Consider the following 19,264-nt stretch of genomic DNA (forward strand, 5'->3'; position numbering starts at 1 on the left):
GCCCTGTAATCACCTCCCTCCACAGCCATAAGCTGCTTACATCTTTATCCCAAGTGCCGCTCCCGCCTGAAACATGCATGCCGACGAGGCCGGGCTCCCCATAACAGCCATTGCATAAACCCCACCGGAGCATTATTCCCCGCTACAACTCAGAAATGCTCCAAATCAGCGCTGATTCAAAGTCAAGTGGCGTAAGCATGTTGTGCATTTGGGGGCCGGCTAATCTCATTCACAGCGCGAGTGGCCCTTTAGCATAGAGACGTCCTGAGGGGAGGGCTCCGGCGCGAGAGCAGCAGCCGAGTCTGCCTCATGTACGCAGCCACGCAGGCTCTTTCTGGAATAATATTTGATGTCATTTTACCAGCTAAGCCTGAGATGACCCAAATTCACGCCAAACAATGCCAATGAGAAGAGGATCTGTTTCTGCGGGTTACATCATGCCGTGGTTGGAGGGCATCAAAGCAGCGAGCGTCACTCAGCTAGCTATCAGCTGTTTGACAAGCGGCTCAGTTCGCAGAGAATGTAGCGAGGACCTTTCTCCATCCACGGAGGGGATCCGTTACAGCGATGGCGTTACACAAAGATGCTGGTGCAAATGCCTATGAGGGGAGATCGGCGTGGGACAAAGCCTTCCATGGCCCGGCGTCGTCCTCCACAATATGCACTGTTCGCCCGACTCTCAGCGGCCCTTTCTCATGCTTCCAGACTCCAGCGGAGATTTGCACCACTTTCCGCTCTCTGGAAACACGGAGCCCCGCCAAATGAGATGAGCCCTCCGGTGCAGGTATTAGGTGAGCGTGCCCCCAATTGGACTTAAGGAAGTGGAACAGTGGGCGAGAGCAGGGTGTGTGGCAAATCACTCCTCCCTGTAAATATCAAGATAAGGGGACGGCTCGGAGCCGCTTCATGTGTGGGCCCCACCAAAGTCAGCGGGTCCATTCAGCAGAGCGGGGGGGAGGGGGCTGCCAAGGCTGGAGGTGGCACGGCTCACCTGCGCGGGCCGCGAGCAGCCGCTCACCGCCGGCGCCTTGCTGCCAACACTAACACATTCTAAATCCATTCTCTTCGCTCTCACCGCCAGGTGCCTGCAATCTCCTCTCCTTCCTTTCATGCAATTAACTAGTGCAAGTGCAGCGTGAGGGGGAGCTCTATCAGCCGCGCTGCACACACACACACGCTCACACACACACACACACACACTTCTCCATCTCCACATTCAATTTACACACTTCGATATCATCGCCTCGCCGCGGTCCTTCCTCCACTCTCCGGCTGAAATACAGACGTCGGGGAACGGCGCTTCTGTCGACGCCATGAGGATCGATCAAACGTTTCCCTGCGTCAACAGCAGCGGGCCGCCGCCGCCGCCGCGGCCGCGTGGGCGAGCGTCGGCTGAAACTCCACTCCTCCGCCCCGCTCCTGGTCGACAGTCTCAGAGGGGATTAACCCACTCAATGACACTAAATTACAGGGATCAACATCAGCTCAACACATCCACCTCTGTCTGTGCCGCTCTGGCTGGATCCGATTTGAATGGAAAGCCGTCATAATCCTCAAACATCTTCCTCAAATTATTAACTTATTAATGCGTGATTAGCGCGTGCCATTGTCTGGCTGCAGGAAGGCGGCGCTGAGGAGCCGGTTTGGCAGGAGAAGCCTGGAACGATACAGATGAACTTGCTCCTGATGGAAACCAGTGAGGAGCTGGAACCACTTCAGCGTCCTGGGTGAAGATCCGGGGCCCCACCGTGCCTTCACCCGGTCTCACACCGCGTGGAAGCCGAGGGTGCTTCATCCGCCGTTCACACCAATCGACCGTCACGTTTAAACACAAACTCATCCTCCTCCACAGTCGGGACAGATCCCAATCTGGAACACACTGTTCCGTCTCTGTTAAAGTCTCTCAGCGCTGACGCGTTCCAGTCCTTCCCTGAAGCTCTTGCTCTCCTCACGCTCATCAACAAAATTCTGGAGCACAGATTAAACATTGATTTTTTGTCTTCCATTTTGTTGTTTACATCTGGAAGTACAGGTTTATTACCCGTTTAAAAGACTTTGGGGTACTGCTTTTAAACAACCCTCCAACTGGCAGCTCCACACATAGAAGAGCAGATGTTCGGACCTTTCTCTAACACTCCTGGATGTACGTGATGTTTGAAATATATAATTTTAAATGCCAAAACACCTTTAAATAAATTACAAAATCTAAAAATGATCTAAATCAAGTAACAAAATACGGCTACAAAACAAGAATAAAACAATGTAAAATGCAAACATCTAATTTAAAAAATGAAAAGACAGATAAATGGTTGATATTAAAGCAACATTTGAACTATGAAGGGAATCTGAAATGCAAATCGGTGAAAGAAAGTGAACAGAGTGGAGTGGTGTGAAGCATTTCACCTAGAATTGACTGTGTTTGAGAAATGAATTTTGCTCTGTTTGTGTTTGCTCTGCAGAGCTGCGCCGCTGCTCTCGACCCTGGCTGTGTGCTGAGATGAGCCTCAATCTCCAGGCTTGAAAACCCAGGTGAGGAATTCAAAGGCTCGAACGTGTCGCCGGGTGAATCAGGAGTGGCGTGCTGAGTCCTTACAAAGCAGCTTGACAGAACAACAACAACAACAAAAAAAAGCCAGACCTTTGTGCAGCGAGGCGTGAAATAGTAACCTTTAACTCTGGGAGTGACAATCCGGCGTGTTCACCAGCGGCAGCTCACCTATCAGCCAGCTATGTAAACAGTTGTCAGGCCCTTAACAGCACGTCACAAAAGCTACACTTAGCTGACGCCGCTGCTCTCGCGCGCATATCAGCAGCGGATACTTATCATTACGGCTGATGGATCTCTGTGGTGATGGAGCGCTGGCGAATGAAAACAGATTTGAGGAGTCTGTCATTCCGGTGATGGAGTGAGGGCTGTGTGCTCGCCCGGGGGCCACAATGGCGGCTGACACCGCCGTAACTGACACTGCAGGACGGCGCCTCACAGGTAGCACCGGCTGTGCAGCCTCCACTTTGCTGCGTGCGCTATTGGACGGATCATCACGCTATGACCCTCCGATCTCTCAGATGGGGCCCCTGAGGTGGGGGCCACACTGGAAACCGACACGCCCCTCTGAATCACCGCCGTCATTACTTTTATTAGGGCTCATTACGGCGTCATTATTCCAGAACAAGTTTTCCTGTTGTGGAGAATTCCCAGCCGCCGCGCGGCTCGTGTCGAACACGCGTGTAGCTATGAAGAGATTAGGCGGCGCAATTATCCGCAGACAGGTGAACAATGCTGGGGAGGAATCAAAGTTATTAGAGAGGGACACGACCCAGATGCAACTTTTGGGAAAGTCAAAGGACTCGCCAGCTTTTTTTATTTGAGGTTATTTGACTGTAATAATCAATGTAGTTTGGTTTATCGTTTTTATTTTGTAATGAATAAAATAAAAAACAAAACTGCATACAATTAATAGAGTATATATATATATATATATATATATATATATATATATATATATATATATATATATGTATATATAATAAAAAATAAATAAAAATCTGTATTTTATTATTATTATTTATTTATTTTTAATCGTAAGAGACTGAGGTAAATGATATACTCATGTTGTTTATTATCTGTGATAGACGTTTAATTTTAGTGTAATCTGATGAAAGTTTTTATGATTGTCATTATTATTACTATAATTGCGAGGGTTATGTTTCATTTCTAGGCTTCTATTTTGTCGTTTCCATGAGGAAATGAGCATTCTTCATTCAAAATGAAGTCATAATGAAATGGCGTATGTTGGGTGGATGTAGATAACTGCAGGTAGAGAAGCGTAGTTCTTGGTGACGGGCTCCAGCCTGGATGGACGGGCTCGGTGTATAAGTCGCAGTCTGCGCTCTAGTGGTGAGTTCGCTCCCTCCAACTTCCCCCAGCACTAAAGACAGACGCTGACGCTGGTGTCTTGTGAAGACGGAGCCACTTACCCGCTGGATTGCTGTCGAAAAACGTGACCGGGGTGCGGAGGACGGCGTGGAACATGTGGTGGTGCAGGGACGCGGCGGAGCTGACCAGCACGTTGAAGAAGATGACGCAGCGCAGGAAGCCGAACACCACTGAAGTGGCCGTCAAACCTGAGCCGAGAGAAGCGTCCGTCAGCGGCATGTGACTGTCGGAGCCGAGGACAACCGCGGATCGTCATGAATCAACAACAACAAAACACACACACACAACTTCTTTCATGCTTTGTTGACACAAACGCTTTTGCCACAACCGACAGCACAAAGGAAGGAAGCGTCAGAGGGAAACAATCAGAGCAATCCACGGCAGACGAGAGCGCAGGAGCCGCGCTCTCAGTGCGCAGCTGGGGCCCCGCACGCGCCTGGCCTTGAAGGCCCCGGGCTTCATCCAAACAACTGCTGCTCTGCTCAGTGAAAGGCGCCTGCGTTCAGAGTCTGGAGAGGACACAGAAAAGCAACGCGCGCTTCACCTGCGTAAACACCGAGGTACAGGTCAAGGTCCGTCTGCCGAGGGGCGCTGCCATTCAGGCGCCGCGTCACGTCGATGAGCTCCTGCTCGGAGGCCCTGCGACGAGCAGCCACAAAAGAACCAGAAACCACGAGGACGGGAAAAGGAGATACAATGTGAAGGCGTTAAACTCCTGCCTTTGATGTGAGAACTCATACTGTTGCTCGCTTCAAAGGCAACTGTGCGTTTGTTTCTAAGGACAATGATTCATTCTGTTTATATGTTTCATTTCAAATACAAATGGAAGAATATTGACGTTGTCATTTAAACCAGTGTTAGGTATCTGGTCTGGTTCTTCTGGTTGAATTGGAGGAATGATGCAGAAGGACAGTGTCCGCAGTTTAACATCTCAAAAGGCAAAAATGTTGGAGTGGAATGTGAGTGGATGAAGCCTCACCAGTGAGCCAGCCACCAGTCCTGCAGCACGAATGTCACCTGAGCAGGAACCAATGGGTTTCACCGTCAGATTTTGGTTCGCTCGTTTTTAAAGAAATGCTCGTTCAACGGAAGGGAAAAAGCCACTCACATGTGCTAAAAGGTTGAGCAAACCGAGGAGGGTCAGCACCAGGAAGTTGGCGCCGGCTCGGAAGTATTTCACGTACGTACGGAGGCTGATGTCTCCAGCTGCGCGCCTCTCCTCCTCCAGCGCGGTGCCTGCCTGCGCGGGACACACCACGGTCACGTGCTGCTGGCGCGGGAAAGCTGGAGGCTGTCTTCCCTCTAGTGGCCAAACCCTGTCAGCGCTCACCGCCGTGAAAGGGTCGACGGCCTCGGCCAGCGAGCTCCAGGACGAGGACAGGGAGGTCATGGGGGTCGCGGAGCTGTCGTGGAGGCTGGCGGTGGCGGGCCCCTCATCGGGAGCGTCGTCCTCCTTCAGCAGGGAGCTGAGGTCCAGGCCGGAACCCTCCAGTTCACCGTACGTGCCCTGAGCCACCACCTCACCCTGCGTTCACTTCGGGTTTAGCACTTGATAAACGGCACTGTGGTTTCCCGGAACTGAGGCGCTCACCTCTTTCAGGGCCACGATTAGATCGGCGGCCTTCAGGTACTGCAGCTGGTGCGTGACCAGAACCACCAGTTTCTCCTCCAGAACGCCACATATGCACCTGAAGGAGGTTGAGTGTTGAGTTGGGTCGGACGTGGAGACGCGCTCCAGTCACTTACTCCTCCAGCAGGTGGCGTCCCACCTCGGCGTCCACAGCGCTGAGCGGGTCGTCCAGCAGGTAGATGTCTGCGTCCTGGTACACTGCCCTGCAGACACACACGCATGCGCGTCACCTTCTGCCCTCGAGGCGTGGGAGCCGGGCGCTATGCCTGTATAGACATACATGACCACTAGTGCCACTAGTGAACTAAACAAACTCAGCCTTGCGCCACTTGTAACCCTCATATTCTAATAAGTGGGCGAGGAAAAGTGAATGCTGGCTTCCTATTGGCTAATATTTTCACCTGTCATCGAGCGGGATTTGGGAATATCGCCAAATATACACCAGTGTTGAGGGGGGTTTTACTAATGGTTTTAGTTTTAATAGTTTTACCCGTGAAGTTTTTTTGCACTTTTGAGACCAGGTGGTACAAGTGATGCAACATTGTCTACTAGTAGACAATTCTGAGTTACTTGTCCTTCTAGCAGGCTACGAAAACAATCACAAGTACATTTTCGCGCTTTACTCGTAATACTACTGACACAAAACTGCTCACTCTACTAGTCGATTGTGTGGCCTCACTTGAGTCTCACCCTCGCGAGCCAAAAACTTCACTAGTAAAACTATTTTATGCTAACTAGTAGTTCGGGTACAAAAATAAAGTTCACTAGTAGTACAAGTCGACAGTTTTGGTTGACTACCACTACTAGTAAAGCCGACCTCGACACTAGTAGCACCAGTAGACCTAATGCAAATATTGCCAGATGCTGCTCTCTGATTGGTTAAAATATTTTCAATAGCCAATAGGAAGCCAGAATTCACTTTTCCTTGCACATTTATTAGCATGTAAGTGGCATAAGGGTGAGTTTTTTTTCCTTCACCAGTAGCACTAGTATAAATGTATGTCAGCTACTAGTGAGCATTGTTCAGCTCTACTGGTAGTACATGCAACACTTATTGCTTCACTAGTAAGGCGTACTTGCACAGTCGACTAGTACATGTAGAGCGAAAACAAGGTCGATGTCACATGGTGACTGACCTCGCCAAGCTGATCCTGGCCCTCTGTCCTCCGCTCAGATTGGCTCCTCGGTCTCCCACCGAGGTGAGGTCCCCATCAGGCAGCAGCTCCAGGTCCTGGAACACGTCGGGTGGTTTGAAAACCCGCAGCAGCTCGTCCGGTGACCCTTACCTTCTTCAGCGCACAGGCTTGCAGAACCTGCCGGTACTTGTCCGGGTCCAGGTCCTTGCCAAACAGGATGTTGCTCTGGATGGTGCCGGCAAAAATCCAGGGCTGCTGGCAAGTGTAGGTGAGCTCCCCTCGGACCTTGATCACCCCACTTTGGTGCCTCAGCTCCCCGAGGATGGCGCTGAGGAGCGACGACTGGCAGGGAGAGACGCGGACATGAGCGAGTGCCCAGTCGCAGGTCAAGTAACCTCCACCAAAACTACCATCGAGTTACCCCGAAACAACCCTGTATTTTATGGGCTGCCATTGCAGTATTTTAACTTTAGAGAAGGTAAACAAACCTTTCCAGCCCCGACAGGTCCGATGACTGCCAGGAGCTGCTCGGGCTTCACTGAGAAGGACACGTTCTTTAGCGTTGATGCGTCAAGCGTCTGCAGACGAGAAGCTTCCTCTCAATAAAAGAGATTTCATGTTCGACCAGGCCGACGCTGACGGCTCTCACCGGATCCCAGGAGCATTTTAGGTCTCTGACTATGAGCGAATAGTCTCCGGGCTCTGCTTCAGGAAGCCGCAGATGTTTCTGAGAAACCTCATCCAGCAGAAGGAAATTCTGCAAATCATTGTGGAGGTCAGTGAAGGCGGCCTCAGCTTGCATTTGCTCCACGTCTGGACTGCATTTACTTGGATCCTGCGGATGCTGACCAGAGCTTCGGACACCTTCTCGATCGCCAGCGGGAAGAAGAAGGTGATGGTGAAGCGGACCGCTCCGTAGAAGGACAGCGTGACGAAGACCGTGCTGGCAGACAGCTGGTTCCCCACGGAAACGTACACGCACACTGTGATGAAGATGATGATCTTGCTGGCCACGAAGAAGGACGCCATGTTGAGGCCGCGCAGATAGGAGCTGCTCATGATCTTGGAGATCTCTGACCTGAAACAGCACCATCACATGAGGTCAAGAAAACACCACGGGACACCAGCGTTCCTTCAAGTTCATGAAGTATATTCATTGGTATAGCAAGTATACGACAGACCATGTACTTGTAGCTTACTAGAACATATACCAATTTAATACTTCTTCAGACTAAATTAGAACTCTTTACTGTAGTACACTGTCAAGTATAGAACAAGTACACCCCATCCCTATACACTACAACTGCACTAGATATATACTGTATATATACCATATACTCCACACACCATCTGAAGGTGTACACTGTCACCTCAGAGGGGTGTACTTTAAAGTTTGCCTCGACAGTATCACAGAGTCTCCAGATTTATACTACAATACAGTCACCTATGGATTACAGTCACAGTGACTGACAATCACGAGGTAATTCAGTGAAGTACTACTCACAGCAAAACAAGATCAGAGCAAAAGTATCGCTGACACCAATCCCATAATCCTTTGCAGTTTAATTCAGAATCGCCACTAAAATCTACATTAAATTCCTTAGAATAAAGCAGTACATTTGAAGTTCAGTTTATTTAGTTTACTTAAGTATTAGTACAAGTCTACTTTCAGTATTTCAACTACAGTAAACCTCAAGAAGTGTCCTGCCTGAGTTTCAGTATAAAATAAGTACACTCACAGTCCACTGCACGCCATTATGTCGATCATGATAAAGCTTGACTTGACTCGTGCTTGTTAGCCTTCGTTGTTGTTGTTCAGCCTGTTAGCCTGTTAGCTATCTAGCTGTTGGCGCTCATGTCAGCGTAGCAAAGCCGTCTGGCTGTACGATTAGCCCCATATTGTCCTCTACTCCTCCATTAGTTTTCATCATCAGACCACCTTTAAACTCATGGCACAACTTAGTTTTGGTGTGTTGTCCTCCGCACTGGGAAATTCCCAGCTCCACACCCAATGACATCACCTGACACTGAACTCTCACCATCCCAAAGTTTGCAATCCAATATGGCTAACATGGCCAACGTAAACAGAACACAGGCGTTTAGAATTATGGTGCGTTCCAGTTACCACAGAACTAGGACGTCCGAGCTTTTGTGACGATTGAGGTCGGAAAAGATTGTGACGTCCACGAAAAATCTCGTAGTCCGAATATAAGCAGCTTCTTGATAAATACAGTATGTGTTCGCTTGACAAGAAAATCCGCAGGATGAAGGGGAAGCTCAAATTTACAGAATGTGTTTGTTTCCTTCGGTGTACTTCCTGTATTCTAAACCTCTGCATCCTGCATACGTTCAGGGAAGCCGTCTCGTGGTGGTGAGAATCCACGGCATCAATGGCGGATCAGTGGTCCTGTCCAAGCGCAACTGGATCCCACATCAATGAATTGCACAAAAGGAAACAAACACATTTGGAAAATGAATATTTGCACTTCATCCTCCATGCTTTCTTGTGGTACGCAACGTGTATTTATCAACACAGGATTGGGAATAGCTGCTATGGGTGTCGTCATCTATGTTTCCGACCTTGATATATGAACGCGCTGAACTCCGCTGCGATGTCTTTCCCAGATTGGACTCTCAACTTCAGAGGGCACTAGAACGCAGCATTAGCTTCTGCTATTAGCCAGTTAGCACTGACTAGCATGTTAGCATTTCTGACAGCACTAGTTTTCTCTACAAGTTTACTTGCTCTTGTCTTCATATATATATATATATATATATATATATATATATATATATATATATAAAGATGAAGCACGTCCCACGACGTACCGCTCAATTTTTGTCAGCGAACAAGTCAAACAAATTATTGATGTCACAGGAATATATATATTGACAGCACTAGTTTTCTCTACAAGTTTACTTGCTCTTGTCTTTATATATATATATATATATATATATATATATATATATATATATATATATATATATATATATATATCAATAATATAATCAATAATTTGTTTGACTTGTTCGCTGACAAAAATTGAGCGGTACGTCGTGGGACGTGCTTCAGTGAAGGCTGAGGTACCTTCGGACCCTGTCCACTAAAGCAGCAAAAGGCTCCTCCCAGCCGCTCATCTTAATGACACGGATCCCGGCGATGACCTCATTCATCAGGCGGATCCTCTCGTCGGTTAGGATCGCCGTCTCCGCCCTGTAAAACCAGCCAATGTCAGTAAAACGGCCGGCATCTTTTCGTGATCTCTCTGTGGTTGTGGCGACCTGAAAGAGGAAAACATCCGGCCGAACATGGTCTGCACCGGCAACAGCACCAGGAAGATGGACATGCCAGCGAGGCACGACGGACCGATTTCGTACAGCAGCAGTACGATCACCGATGTTGCTTGAATGGGACCGATCCACAAAAAGTGCAAGTAGAGCGTGACCTGCAAGACAAGCACTCGGTCGACTGCGTCCAAGTCTGGAATCTGACTCGGGCGCTTACCTCGTCGAACCTGTTGACGTCATTGGACAGTAGATTCACGATTTGACCCGTCGTGGTTTGCGATGACGTGTTTAGACAAAGAGCCTGGAGAGGAATTACAGCACTTTAAATGGAGCTCTGAAATGTTTTTTTTTTTGTGGAATCCATGTGACTTGCCTTTTGATAGATCATGTGACACACTGCCACTCTAATCTTCATGCCAGCTCTTTGCACTTGGAAGAAGTAGATGTGATGCAGGAGCGCCATGGAGACGGCGGACAGGGAGACTCCGGCAGCGTAGAGGTACGCGTCGGCGACTTGGCTGCCCGTGTTCCGGCTCTCAAAGTACCCGATCAGCTTCCCCAGAAGGAGTGGTTGAATGACTCTCACGATCTCCTGCTTGAACAGAACGGACGAGTTGTCTTTCGTTTGTGAGCGTGCTAGTGTGCGTGCTAGCTCACGGACCTCTGCGAAGATGAACATTCCAATGGGCAGGTAGGACCTCCAGTAGCACCATATGAGAGCCCGGGCCAGCTGCGGGGAGCGGGACTCTTTAGCCGCTAGCTCAACCTCCTGTTTCCAGAACCTTTAAGACAAACAGCAAAACTTAGCATTTTCATTAGTTGCCGCGCTAAACCCCCACCCCCCTCACTCTCCCCACCCCCCTCGTTCACGCTGTGCTTCTGACAGTTTGGACACAAACCGGTCACCTGTAGACGGCAGGTTCAAGAGGAGGGTCGTTCCTCGTGAGCTCTGAGCCTCCAACAGGGCGCTTGTTTAAAACCTCAGACAGAAAATCACCATCAAGTCGCACCATGCCCAGGAGAAAGGCACTCGAGAGACATGGAGGCGCAAGAATGAGCTAAGTCACATGGTCAGAGAAGAAACGAGTGGGTTACATTTCTGTAAATCCAAACAAGGCTACAGCACAAGACCAAAGGCCGACCCTCTACAGCAGGGTGGACAATTGAAGGGCCCTCGGGGCCACATTATACAGGACTGTTGTGGGGCTCCGTCACTCCAAAAGACAGAAGGAAAACAGTCCAAAATCTAACGAGAATGAAATAATCTAAGACAAGACAGGGCAAAGTGTAAATATGTATGTATATGTACATATGTATATGTAATGTATATGATTGTTTGGCCCCCAACGTCTGCTCTACAGCCATTCTGTGATGGACGGTGATGTGGCGCTGATGGTCATCATCGCCGGAACAAAGTGCAGAGCAGTGTAGAGCAACCAGATGACAGTAATCTCCCTTACAAAAGAATCATTGGGACGGATCCCTCCTCAAGTGGCGAGCTCTCTTCATGAGAATGGGATGAATATGCCGCGCCATAAGGTGGAGGAAGAGCTGAGCCAAAAGGCAAGGCTCTTCATGAACGGCGTACTTTTATGGTCAGGAGATATTGCCAGTTTTCTCCCAAATATGTCAGGTGTGTTTTCAGAAAGAAGCTCAAAGAACAACCACTGTTCCTCTCCGGCCGTGGAGGTGGATGGGCTGCAAGGCGTCCCACACCAACAGACAGGGACATCCCAGAGATATTTGATACCCTGGAGTTCCATCGTCGACTGACCGGGAACGACTCCACCAGAAGATCTGGAGGACCACTTCCCACACCAACCTCGAATTAGCTTTGCCCTTAAGGCCCATTCATGCAACACGTTCCATATGGATCCGGATCTGGACGGAGTCTTCTGACCATGCTCTGCCATCATTCCCTCCGTTTCCACAAGGCTTACGGATGTGGACCAAACGGAGCTGTACCACAGGAAACCATGGGGGCAGTGTTGCTGCTGCTACCCAATTGGGTGGCCGTGATGACTGACAAGGCGCAATGTAACAATGGTGGAAACTCTCCGTCCTCCAGTGGCCAGGGGGTCCTCAAGGGGAGCATAACTGCCTTAACTGCGTCCAAGTACTTGCAACGTGAGATGATACCGCTAACAAAACTGGCAAAAAAATGACTAACCATTGCAACTCCTCCCCGAGTCTCTCAGAGGAATCTTCAGGAAGAACTTTGTACATGTCATTTTCTTCAAGACGCCTCTTGAACCCGATTCTGAACAAGGGATTCAGCCAACTGAGGAAGAAAAGACAACAGTTAGAAGCATTCAACCACAGTGCGATTCACAAATCTTCACACAAGCGTCCATCTCTGTTTTCCAATTTAGTTTGTACAAGGGCGTTTGATTCTTCCTGGCACCTCGTCTGGGGACAGTGCCAAGCCGTGCCACAGATGCATCCACAGACAGCCACCGTCTCCCTTCACTGGGCGCCAAGCTCTTCTCAGCGCAGAGAGGTTTCCTTACCAGAAGAAAATCTTGGAGAAGAGATTAGCTCTGGCCAAGGGATTATCCTTCTCGTCTTTGTGCAAAGGTTCCATGCCCCCAACACTGAAGCAGCGCGTCCTCTCCAGACACAGTGGTGGTGTTTTGGTGAAGTACACACACCACACATAGCAACCACAGTGAGAGTCAACTCTCAAATCCAGGAGAGGATGATGGGAGCTTTGCTGCCACGACGAGTGGCATGATCCCGCCCTCTGTTTGAGAGTTGCCCAGTGGAGACAAGCATCTTCTCTTATGACGGGCTGAGCACACTGCTAACCAAGTTTCAAGCCTGAGAAGTGAGTGAGTGACGGCTTGGTTGGTTTGCGACCGCTTTCAAACGTGAGCTGGACGTTACGATCGGCCATGGAACTGCATGTTACATTATTGAAGAAGCCCCCCTCCAGCACCCGGGAGTCACAGCAGACGGGGACGCATCATCTGTCCGAGGCATGTTAGGGGAGCATTGCTTGGAAACACAAGTGTTTGAGTGTTTCAAGGGCCGTTACTTTGTCATAGTGAGGCATCACAAGCTTGTCGATCTTCTTTGTAGCGCGGAAGCTGCTAGCAGTGACTGGGAAAGGCCAGTTTTGTCTCAGGGTTCTGATGCCGCAGGGCTTACTCCTGCCTTAAGACCCTCGCTGGCCTTTTATGTGAATCATAGCAAGAGGTTCCAGCTTGATCAACACGTCAGGTTTGAAAGCAGACGATGTTGTATTAAAGGCTTCACAAGGGCTTTGTGAGGTTCTGCTATAAAGCATCATCGAGCTCACTTCAACTATTTCATATCGCCAGTCCAGGATGTTTCGACGCGTCGTTGTGTTTGATGGACTTGTAAAAGGCACCGGCCACGTTGCTCAGAGGTGCACAGTCCCAGCGGGACGTCCGTGTGTCAAACTTCTTCTGTTCCATTTCCTTTGGAGCTCAGTTTGGACACATAGATACAGATGGTTGGTGACAAGAGATGATGTGGCTCTGTCAGTCTCAACATAAGGATGAGAGCCTCTTCATGGTCTTATTGACCAGATAGGGAGGACGTTGACAGGAGACGCGGCGTAAGAGCTGAGCTCTCTGCGTCCGTCTTCAGGTTGAAGCCGATCACAACTATGAGCTGCGTCTGCTACTCCCTGGTGAGAGACGCCAGTTGGGGTAGTACAGAATCCAGCGCTAGGTTCTGGACTTGTCCACTAGGAAGAGAAGACACACGCATAGGCGTGAGTTTAGGAGGGTAAGCCATTGTAACCATCGTAACCCTGGTTCTTATCCGCAGAAAATTTCCATCTCTCCTCAACGCATCATCCGCTCGCAACCAAGGTTCACACATCAGCACCTTGCGAAAGAAATAAAGAAAAGCAATGAAAGCAAACAGGAGATGTGTCGTGCGCTGCAGCGGACCATCACGTGTAAGAGAAACATGTTACCGCTTTAATTCAGCCTGATTGGCTCAAGCAGGGAGCGCAAGTAGCTCGATCTACAGTGACCTGAAGTGGACAAAAAGTAAAAAGAGATTCATATATTCAGTGACATAAAGTGATATTTCACTTGCAACACATGTAATGAGCCTGTGGTGCGTTTACAGCAGCCTGATCTAAAGTAAAGCCCCATTATAACCATCCACCTGCCACTTCTCAGATGAACTGCAAGTCCATTTGAGTCATGGTTGTTTTGTCATGTGACCTCATCCTGCCGTCTCAGTCTCGAACACATTTTTGGTTCGGACTCGGACTGGACCCAGTTTTTTTAGTTTTGTTGACATTTAGGTCTCAAACTGATCCACTAGAGGGCACCCATCAGGTGTCTGAAGACTGTTACTGGTCAGACTGGTGCTGCTTGTTTCAGTGGAACCCACTGCAGCTCATTCGAGGATCAGTGTGAGACAGTCTTGGCCTTGTCTCGGTCTGGACACTGTCGAGTCTCGACACTGTCTTGGTCCCTGGGATGATCAGCGGCCAGTTGCCTGCAGCGCTGTCAATCATTGCTTTCACTTTGTTTGTGGTAACAATTGATGCACTGGACTTGGACCCTGTTGGACAGACCAACGGCAAGGGTGAAGGGTGATTCATTACCGCTACGTGGCCTGATTCTTTCCCAGGTCCATTTTTCTAAAACAACAAAGCTGTAATGACTAACCACCGTGCCACCCATCCCCCGCCTGCTCATCCTCTCTGTAAATCATCTCGGCGAAACACATGTCCTGCTGTAATTGGCGTTTCGGGGTGGATTTTTATTCCCGCTGCTAAATCGAAAACATCGGGACCTGAATGTCCGGCCTGCAGATCGTGGCTTTCTTGGGGGCCCTGGGCGGGCTGGGAGCCACCATAGCCGCCACCGTGTCCAATGAGTGGAGGGCCACCAGTCGCGCCTCGTCGGTCATCACGGCCACCTGGGTCCTGCAGGGCCTGTGGAACAACTGCGCCGGGAACGCCATCGGAGCGCTGCACTGCCGCCCGCATCACACCATCTTTGCCCTCGAAGGTGAATTTACATTCCTCTTTAAAGACCTGTTTCCAAAAGAAACTGGATTTATAGGAAGAAAAGAAAGTTTAAGTGATTTATTTTTTGTGTGTTCTGCTCAAATCTACCAGTTGTTCCTTAATTCATCTTAAACAGAAACACAAAGCTAAACCAAATCCACTAATAATTTACTTATTTTTCAATCTTAAAAAAACTGAAATAATGTTTCACCTTTTAAAATGTATTAATCATTTTTAGTTATTGTTGTTTTTTGTCCCGGATTGATAGGTTTGTTGGAAATGAGAGCAGACTATTAAGGTTCTATTCTGCTATTGGAGTTCTGTATATTAAGTTTCACTTTTATTTCAAGCATTTTTGGCTCCACCTTCACCGTGTCCCACGACCAAGCGCGACCATCAGATGTCTCTAGAATCATAGAACGCTGTTGCCCATCAGATTCCCACGTGACTTCCCGGGAATTTTTTGGTCAGGATACTGGACAATGTTAATCAGTAACCAGCGACGTCCGAGTCACTGAAGAGCAGAGCTGTTTAGAATGAAATACTTGACTCACTTCTGGGTTCATTTCCACGCAGCTTAACTTTTAACGTATAATTCTAACTGCAGGAAAGAAGTCCGGAAAGAGCTGCAGGTGAAACTGGTTGAGGTCTCTCTTAACAAATCACTATATCATGAGCAAACATCACGGTCCCTTGTGCCAAATGTTTGTTATAAAATGGTATTGACTATTTTATTATTTGTTAACCTCATTTTATGCCATGAAATAAACAATTTCCCTTATGACTAATACCATAAATTAGCTATGGCTGTCAGTAGATTCATATTTTTAATCTCAATGAATCATACTAAAGATGAGTTCACTTGCTACTAACGGCATATTACTCAAACATTTTGGTTCTAAATGTATCTTAAAGGAAGATGTTCCCAACAGCAGAGCGGCCAATAGTGTTTCCTCGTGCAAACGTGTGTCTCCTCCAACAAGCCGACAGAACAGATGCTGTGTCCGGAACATTCTTCAGAATCACCTCAGAGGCTCTGAAGAGGCGCGACAACATGCTAACAGCAGAACATTGGAAACATTATTGGCCACTCTGGTGTTGAGAACAGCTTCCTTTAAGATACATTTGGAACGAATACAAAAAGTGTGATTCATTTGCCATTAATCACGAGTTAACGCAGCTTCAGTGTGATTCATTTTTTGGTTTCTGCTATTTTTAAAACGTAATTTTCGACTGCTGGTTCCTCTCTTTTTCTCCCAGTGAGTTGGGGTGAGAGGTGGGGGGCGTCCTGTACCAGTCTACTGTCCATTACGTATTTAGAGTCGTCATTTCACCTCAAGTTATAGTTTGACTGAGGGAGGAAACCAGAGGTTTGCAGGCTTCAGATTAGCTACAAGCTCCACCCACTTGCTCCTGTATCTACCGATTTTTGTCCTCTTGGCCGTGTAACTAACGCTTGCTCAAAGGCACCTCAAACGTCTTCAGTGTCCAGCAGAACGTTTTCTTTCTCAGCAGAAATATTTCGTCTCCTCAGTTCCTTGGCCATTTGTTGGCGTCACAGCGTTTCCTCCTTCAATGTTCTCTGGATCTCTGGTGTTGAAACGTAAACAGTCTGGTTTGCGGTGATTCTTGAACTGGTAGTTCTGCTCCACTGCACAGCCCCTGCGACCGCGCCCTCTCTGTGAGGAGCTGCCGTCCTTCTTGTGTTCCATTTAGAGATTTAACATTAGCTCTTCTCTTGGACCTGCCCATCCACTCGTGTGACGAGTGACCAAACCCCCGATCGCAACTCAAAGTCCCAACACGTTTGTGTCGCCGGCAGTTCATTAACCGCGCGGCGGCTGGCTGCATTTTCACGGAGCTGCAGGAAGGTTGATCTATTTTGGTCCCCCCGACTTAATCAACAGCCACAGTTGCGCGGCGGGTGGCACCATGTTGCAGCAGATCCTGGCCTTCGTCTTAGCCACCTCAGGATGGGTGCTGGTGTCCTCCACCCTGCCCACCGACTACTGGAAGGTGTCCTCTCTGGACGGGACGGTCATCACCACCGCGACCTACTGGTCCAATCTGTGGAAGACCTGCGTGACCGACTCCACCGGGGTCTCCAACTGCAAGGACTTTCCCTCCATGCTGGCGTTGGACGGTTAGCGCTTCCGAGTTTGGATCCCTGTTGTCTAACTTGCGGGAATATTACGACCATGATGGTGTGGATTTGTCACCTCGAGTCTTGTGTCAATGTTTAGCCCTCGTGTTCGCAGCTCGGTGGCGATAAATTAGATTGAATTGGACCCGGAGGCGGTTTCTGCCACGGTCCAGCGTCTCAGAGGGCAACCCTCAAGGTAACGTCCTCACCCTTCTCCCATGGACCCGGAAGCTGCAGCCCATTCCTCCTCTCCTGACTAATTGTTCCGCGTGGTTTCGCTGTTGAGCTGTCACATGCCGGTGACTTACCGTCCTCGCTCCAGTGCCTGACAGGTTTCGACTCGCGCCAGCTTGACCTTTCTCTGTGTCTGTGCGCAGGCTACATCCAAGCGTGTCGAGGATTGATGATCGCAGCCGTCTGCCTGGGATTCTTCGGGACGGTCTTCGCTCTGGTCGGCATGAAATGCACCAAAATCGGGGGGACGGACGGCAGCAAGGCCAAGATCGCCTGCTTTGCTGGGGCGAACTTCATTCTGAGTGGTGAGAGCCTCTGTGTTGTGGCTTGCCCTGCAGGGGGCGCTCTTTATCAAACTGATTCCCTCGCTGGGTCCCAGCTAGTTTGGGCGAGAGACGGGGCTCACCCTGGACAGGCCTCCTGTCCGTCGCCTGTGTGGAGTAGCCGGTTAACTCTGGCATGTTTTTGGACTGTGGGAGGAAACTAGAGTGCAAAAATTACTCAAGCTTCATCGAGAATAGCTACAAACTCCGCCCACTTGGAATGTCCCTCTATCTGCTGACTGGTGTGAAACAATTGCTTGCTCCTCTAAAGCATCATATTTCTCTTCCTTTCCTTTTTGTTTTTTTTTGCCATATTTTCTTCTTTATCATTTTCCTTTTCTGTCTTCCACTTTTGCTCTTTTTCAAGTTCTTTACATTCATCTTCTTCTCATTCTTTTTCCACTGTATTTTCTCTGCATCTTTTTCATTTTCTTTTTTCTTAAATTTTCTTCTGTCTTGTTCATTTTTTTCCTTCTTGTATTTCTTCTTTTTCTTCATCTCTATTTTCCTTCTTTTTAGTTTTCTCGTTTAGTGGAATCTTTTTAGTTTTAGTTTTCTTTCTCTTCTCTTCTCTTCTTCTCCATCTCCCTCAATCATCCACTCATCTCTCTGATCTCCTTCACTCCCTCATTCACCGCATCTTCTCCTTCCCAATAAAGTAAAAAACAAATGTGAGCTGTTTGCGTGTGTAGCGCCCCCTGGTGACCAGGTGAATGTGTGCCTGTTTTGTGCTCCTCAGGCCTCTGCTCCGTCTCGGCCTGCTCTCTGTATGCACACCGGATAACGTCAGAGTTTTTCGACCCGCTGTTCGTGGCACAGAAGTAAGAGCCACGTTCGACGGCGAACGTCCCAGCGGCTGATGTGCAACTGAAGATTCGGTTTCCTCCTCAGGTATGAGCTGGGAGCAGCGCTCTTCATCGGCTGGGCCGGCTCGGTCCTCTGCATCCTCGGAGGAACTCTGCTCTGCTTCTCCATCCCGTGCTCCTCGAGGAAGGCGTAGGTGGTCGTCGTGGTTGGTCATGTGACCGTCCAGTCTAATGCGCGTTTCCCCTCAATAGCCGCAGTCCCGGGGCCTACAGAGGTGCCGCCTCACATTCTCACGTCTCCTCGTACCAGAGAGGTCAGTCCAGGTCGATGGGCCAGAGGCCTCCTCCGGACTACACCAACGCCTCCAGGGTTCAGCACTTCGATAAGAACGCTTACGTATAAGAACATGTGCCGTGGGTTTTCTGTTTTACATCTCTTTGTCTGTATCTGTCACCACTTGTTGCAGTGATGTCGTGCTTTTATGTTTGTATACCTGTGTTATAAATGTATTTGACTGGAAATAAATGCAGGTGGAAGTGTGGTCTTGGTCCCGGGTGAGGGGATGCCAGACAGAAAGAGCTGAGCCAGAAGACACCAGTGTTTTAGTGAGTTCCTCCGTTTGGACCTTTGCAGCGTGAACACCCTCTTTCACTGTTTCACAATGCGTCTCGAGACAAAGTGTGTTCGGCTCAACAGTCCGACACGTGAACACAAGTGAACCAGGTTCTGGTTCCCGGCTGGAGAGCTGCACCTTGACTTAAGAA

General features: G+C 49.0%; 2 protein-coding genes across 7 annotated transcripts in view; one reads left to right on the forward strand and one right to left on the reverse strand.

Annotated features, from left to right (window-relative positions):
• LOC128765648 (ATP-binding cassette sub-family C member 4-like) overlaps window positions 1-13,076 on the reverse strand; it is a 37,003-nt gene extending 23,927 nt beyond the window's left edge. Inside the window, exons 1-19 of one of the 5 annotated variants that reach the window (XM_053876552.1) lie at window positions 12,502-13,073; window positions 12,162-12,272; window positions 10,653-10,773; window positions 10,365-10,583; window positions 10,209-10,292; window positions 9,986-10,149; window positions 9,792-9,917; window positions 7,532-7,781; window positions 7,353-7,460; window positions 7,192-7,281; window positions 6,854-7,045; window positions 6,704-6,798; window positions 5,684-5,770; window positions 5,529-5,625; window positions 5,268-5,462; window positions 5,046-5,177; window positions 4,917-4,954; window positions 4,482-4,576; window positions 3,979-4,125 (exon numbers count right to left, since the gene is read on the reverse strand). In XM_053876552.1, the coding sequence (XP_053732527.1) occupies window positions 3,979-4,125; window positions 4,482-4,576; window positions 4,917-4,954; window positions 5,046-5,177; window positions 5,268-5,462; window positions 5,529-5,625; window positions 5,684-5,770; window positions 6,704-6,798; window positions 6,854-7,045; window positions 7,192-7,281; window positions 7,353-7,460; window positions 7,532-7,781; window positions 9,792-9,917; window positions 9,986-10,149; window positions 10,209-10,292; window positions 10,365-10,583; window positions 10,653-10,773; window positions 12,162-12,272; window positions 12,502-12,575 (2,425 nt within the window). In that variant the 5' untranslated portion in view covers window positions 12,576-13,073. Of the gene's footprint in view, window positions 1-3,978; window positions 4,126-4,481; window positions 4,577-4,916; window positions 4,955-5,045; window positions 5,463-5,528; window positions 5,626-5,683; window positions 5,771-6,703; window positions 6,799-6,853; window positions 7,046-7,191; window positions 7,282-7,352; window positions 7,461-7,531; window positions 7,782-8,442; window positions 8,948-9,791; window positions 9,918-9,985; window positions 10,150-10,208; window positions 10,293-10,364; window positions 10,584-10,652; window positions 10,774-12,161; window positions 12,273-12,501 lie in introns of those variants that run through there. The other 4 variants (XM_053876551.1, XM_053876553.1, XM_053876549.1 and 1 more) reach the window with 4 other exon arrangements.
• On the forward strand, window positions 8,766-18,902 carry LOC128765650 (claudin-10-like). Of its 2 annotated transcripts, XM_053876557.1 has the most exons (6): window positions 8,766-8,783; window positions 16,935-17,136; window positions 17,514-17,675; window positions 18,433-18,514; window positions 18,585-18,689; window positions 18,752-18,902. In XM_053876557.1, the coding sequence occupies exons 1-6, from the start codon at window positions 8,766-8,768 to the stop codon at window positions 18,900-18,902; spliced, it is 720 nt and encodes a 239-aa protein (XP_053732532.1). The 2 variants fall into 2 exon arrangements, with proteins under 2 accessions (XP_053732532.1, XP_053732531.1); XM_053876556.1 differs by lacking the exons at window positions 8,766-8,783; window positions 16,935-17,136 and adding an exon at window positions 14,496-14,994.
• The last annotated feature ends 362 nt before the right edge of the window (window positions 18,903-19,264 follow it).

The sequence above is a fragment of the Synchiropus splendidus genome, chromosome 10, assembly GCF_027744825.2.
Source record: "Synchiropus splendidus isolate RoL2022-P1 chromosome 10, RoL_Sspl_1.0, whole genome shotgun sequence".
Classification (NCBI taxonomy): Eukaryota; Metazoa; Chordata; class Actinopteri; order Syngnathiformes; family Callionymidae; genus Synchiropus; species Synchiropus splendidus.

Excerpts from the sequence above, each read along its gene's own strand:
- LOC128765650 (XM_053876557.1), top strand. Across the intron at positions 18,515-18,584 it reads CCGCTGTTCGTGGCACAGAA|GTATGAGCTGGGAGCAGCGC; the intron begins GTAAGAGCCACG and ends TTTCCTCCTCAG. Across the intron at positions 18,690-18,751 it reads CCGTGCTCCTCGAGGAAGGC|CCGCAGTCCCGGGGCCTACA; the intron begins GTAGGTGGTCGT and ends TCCCCTCAATAG.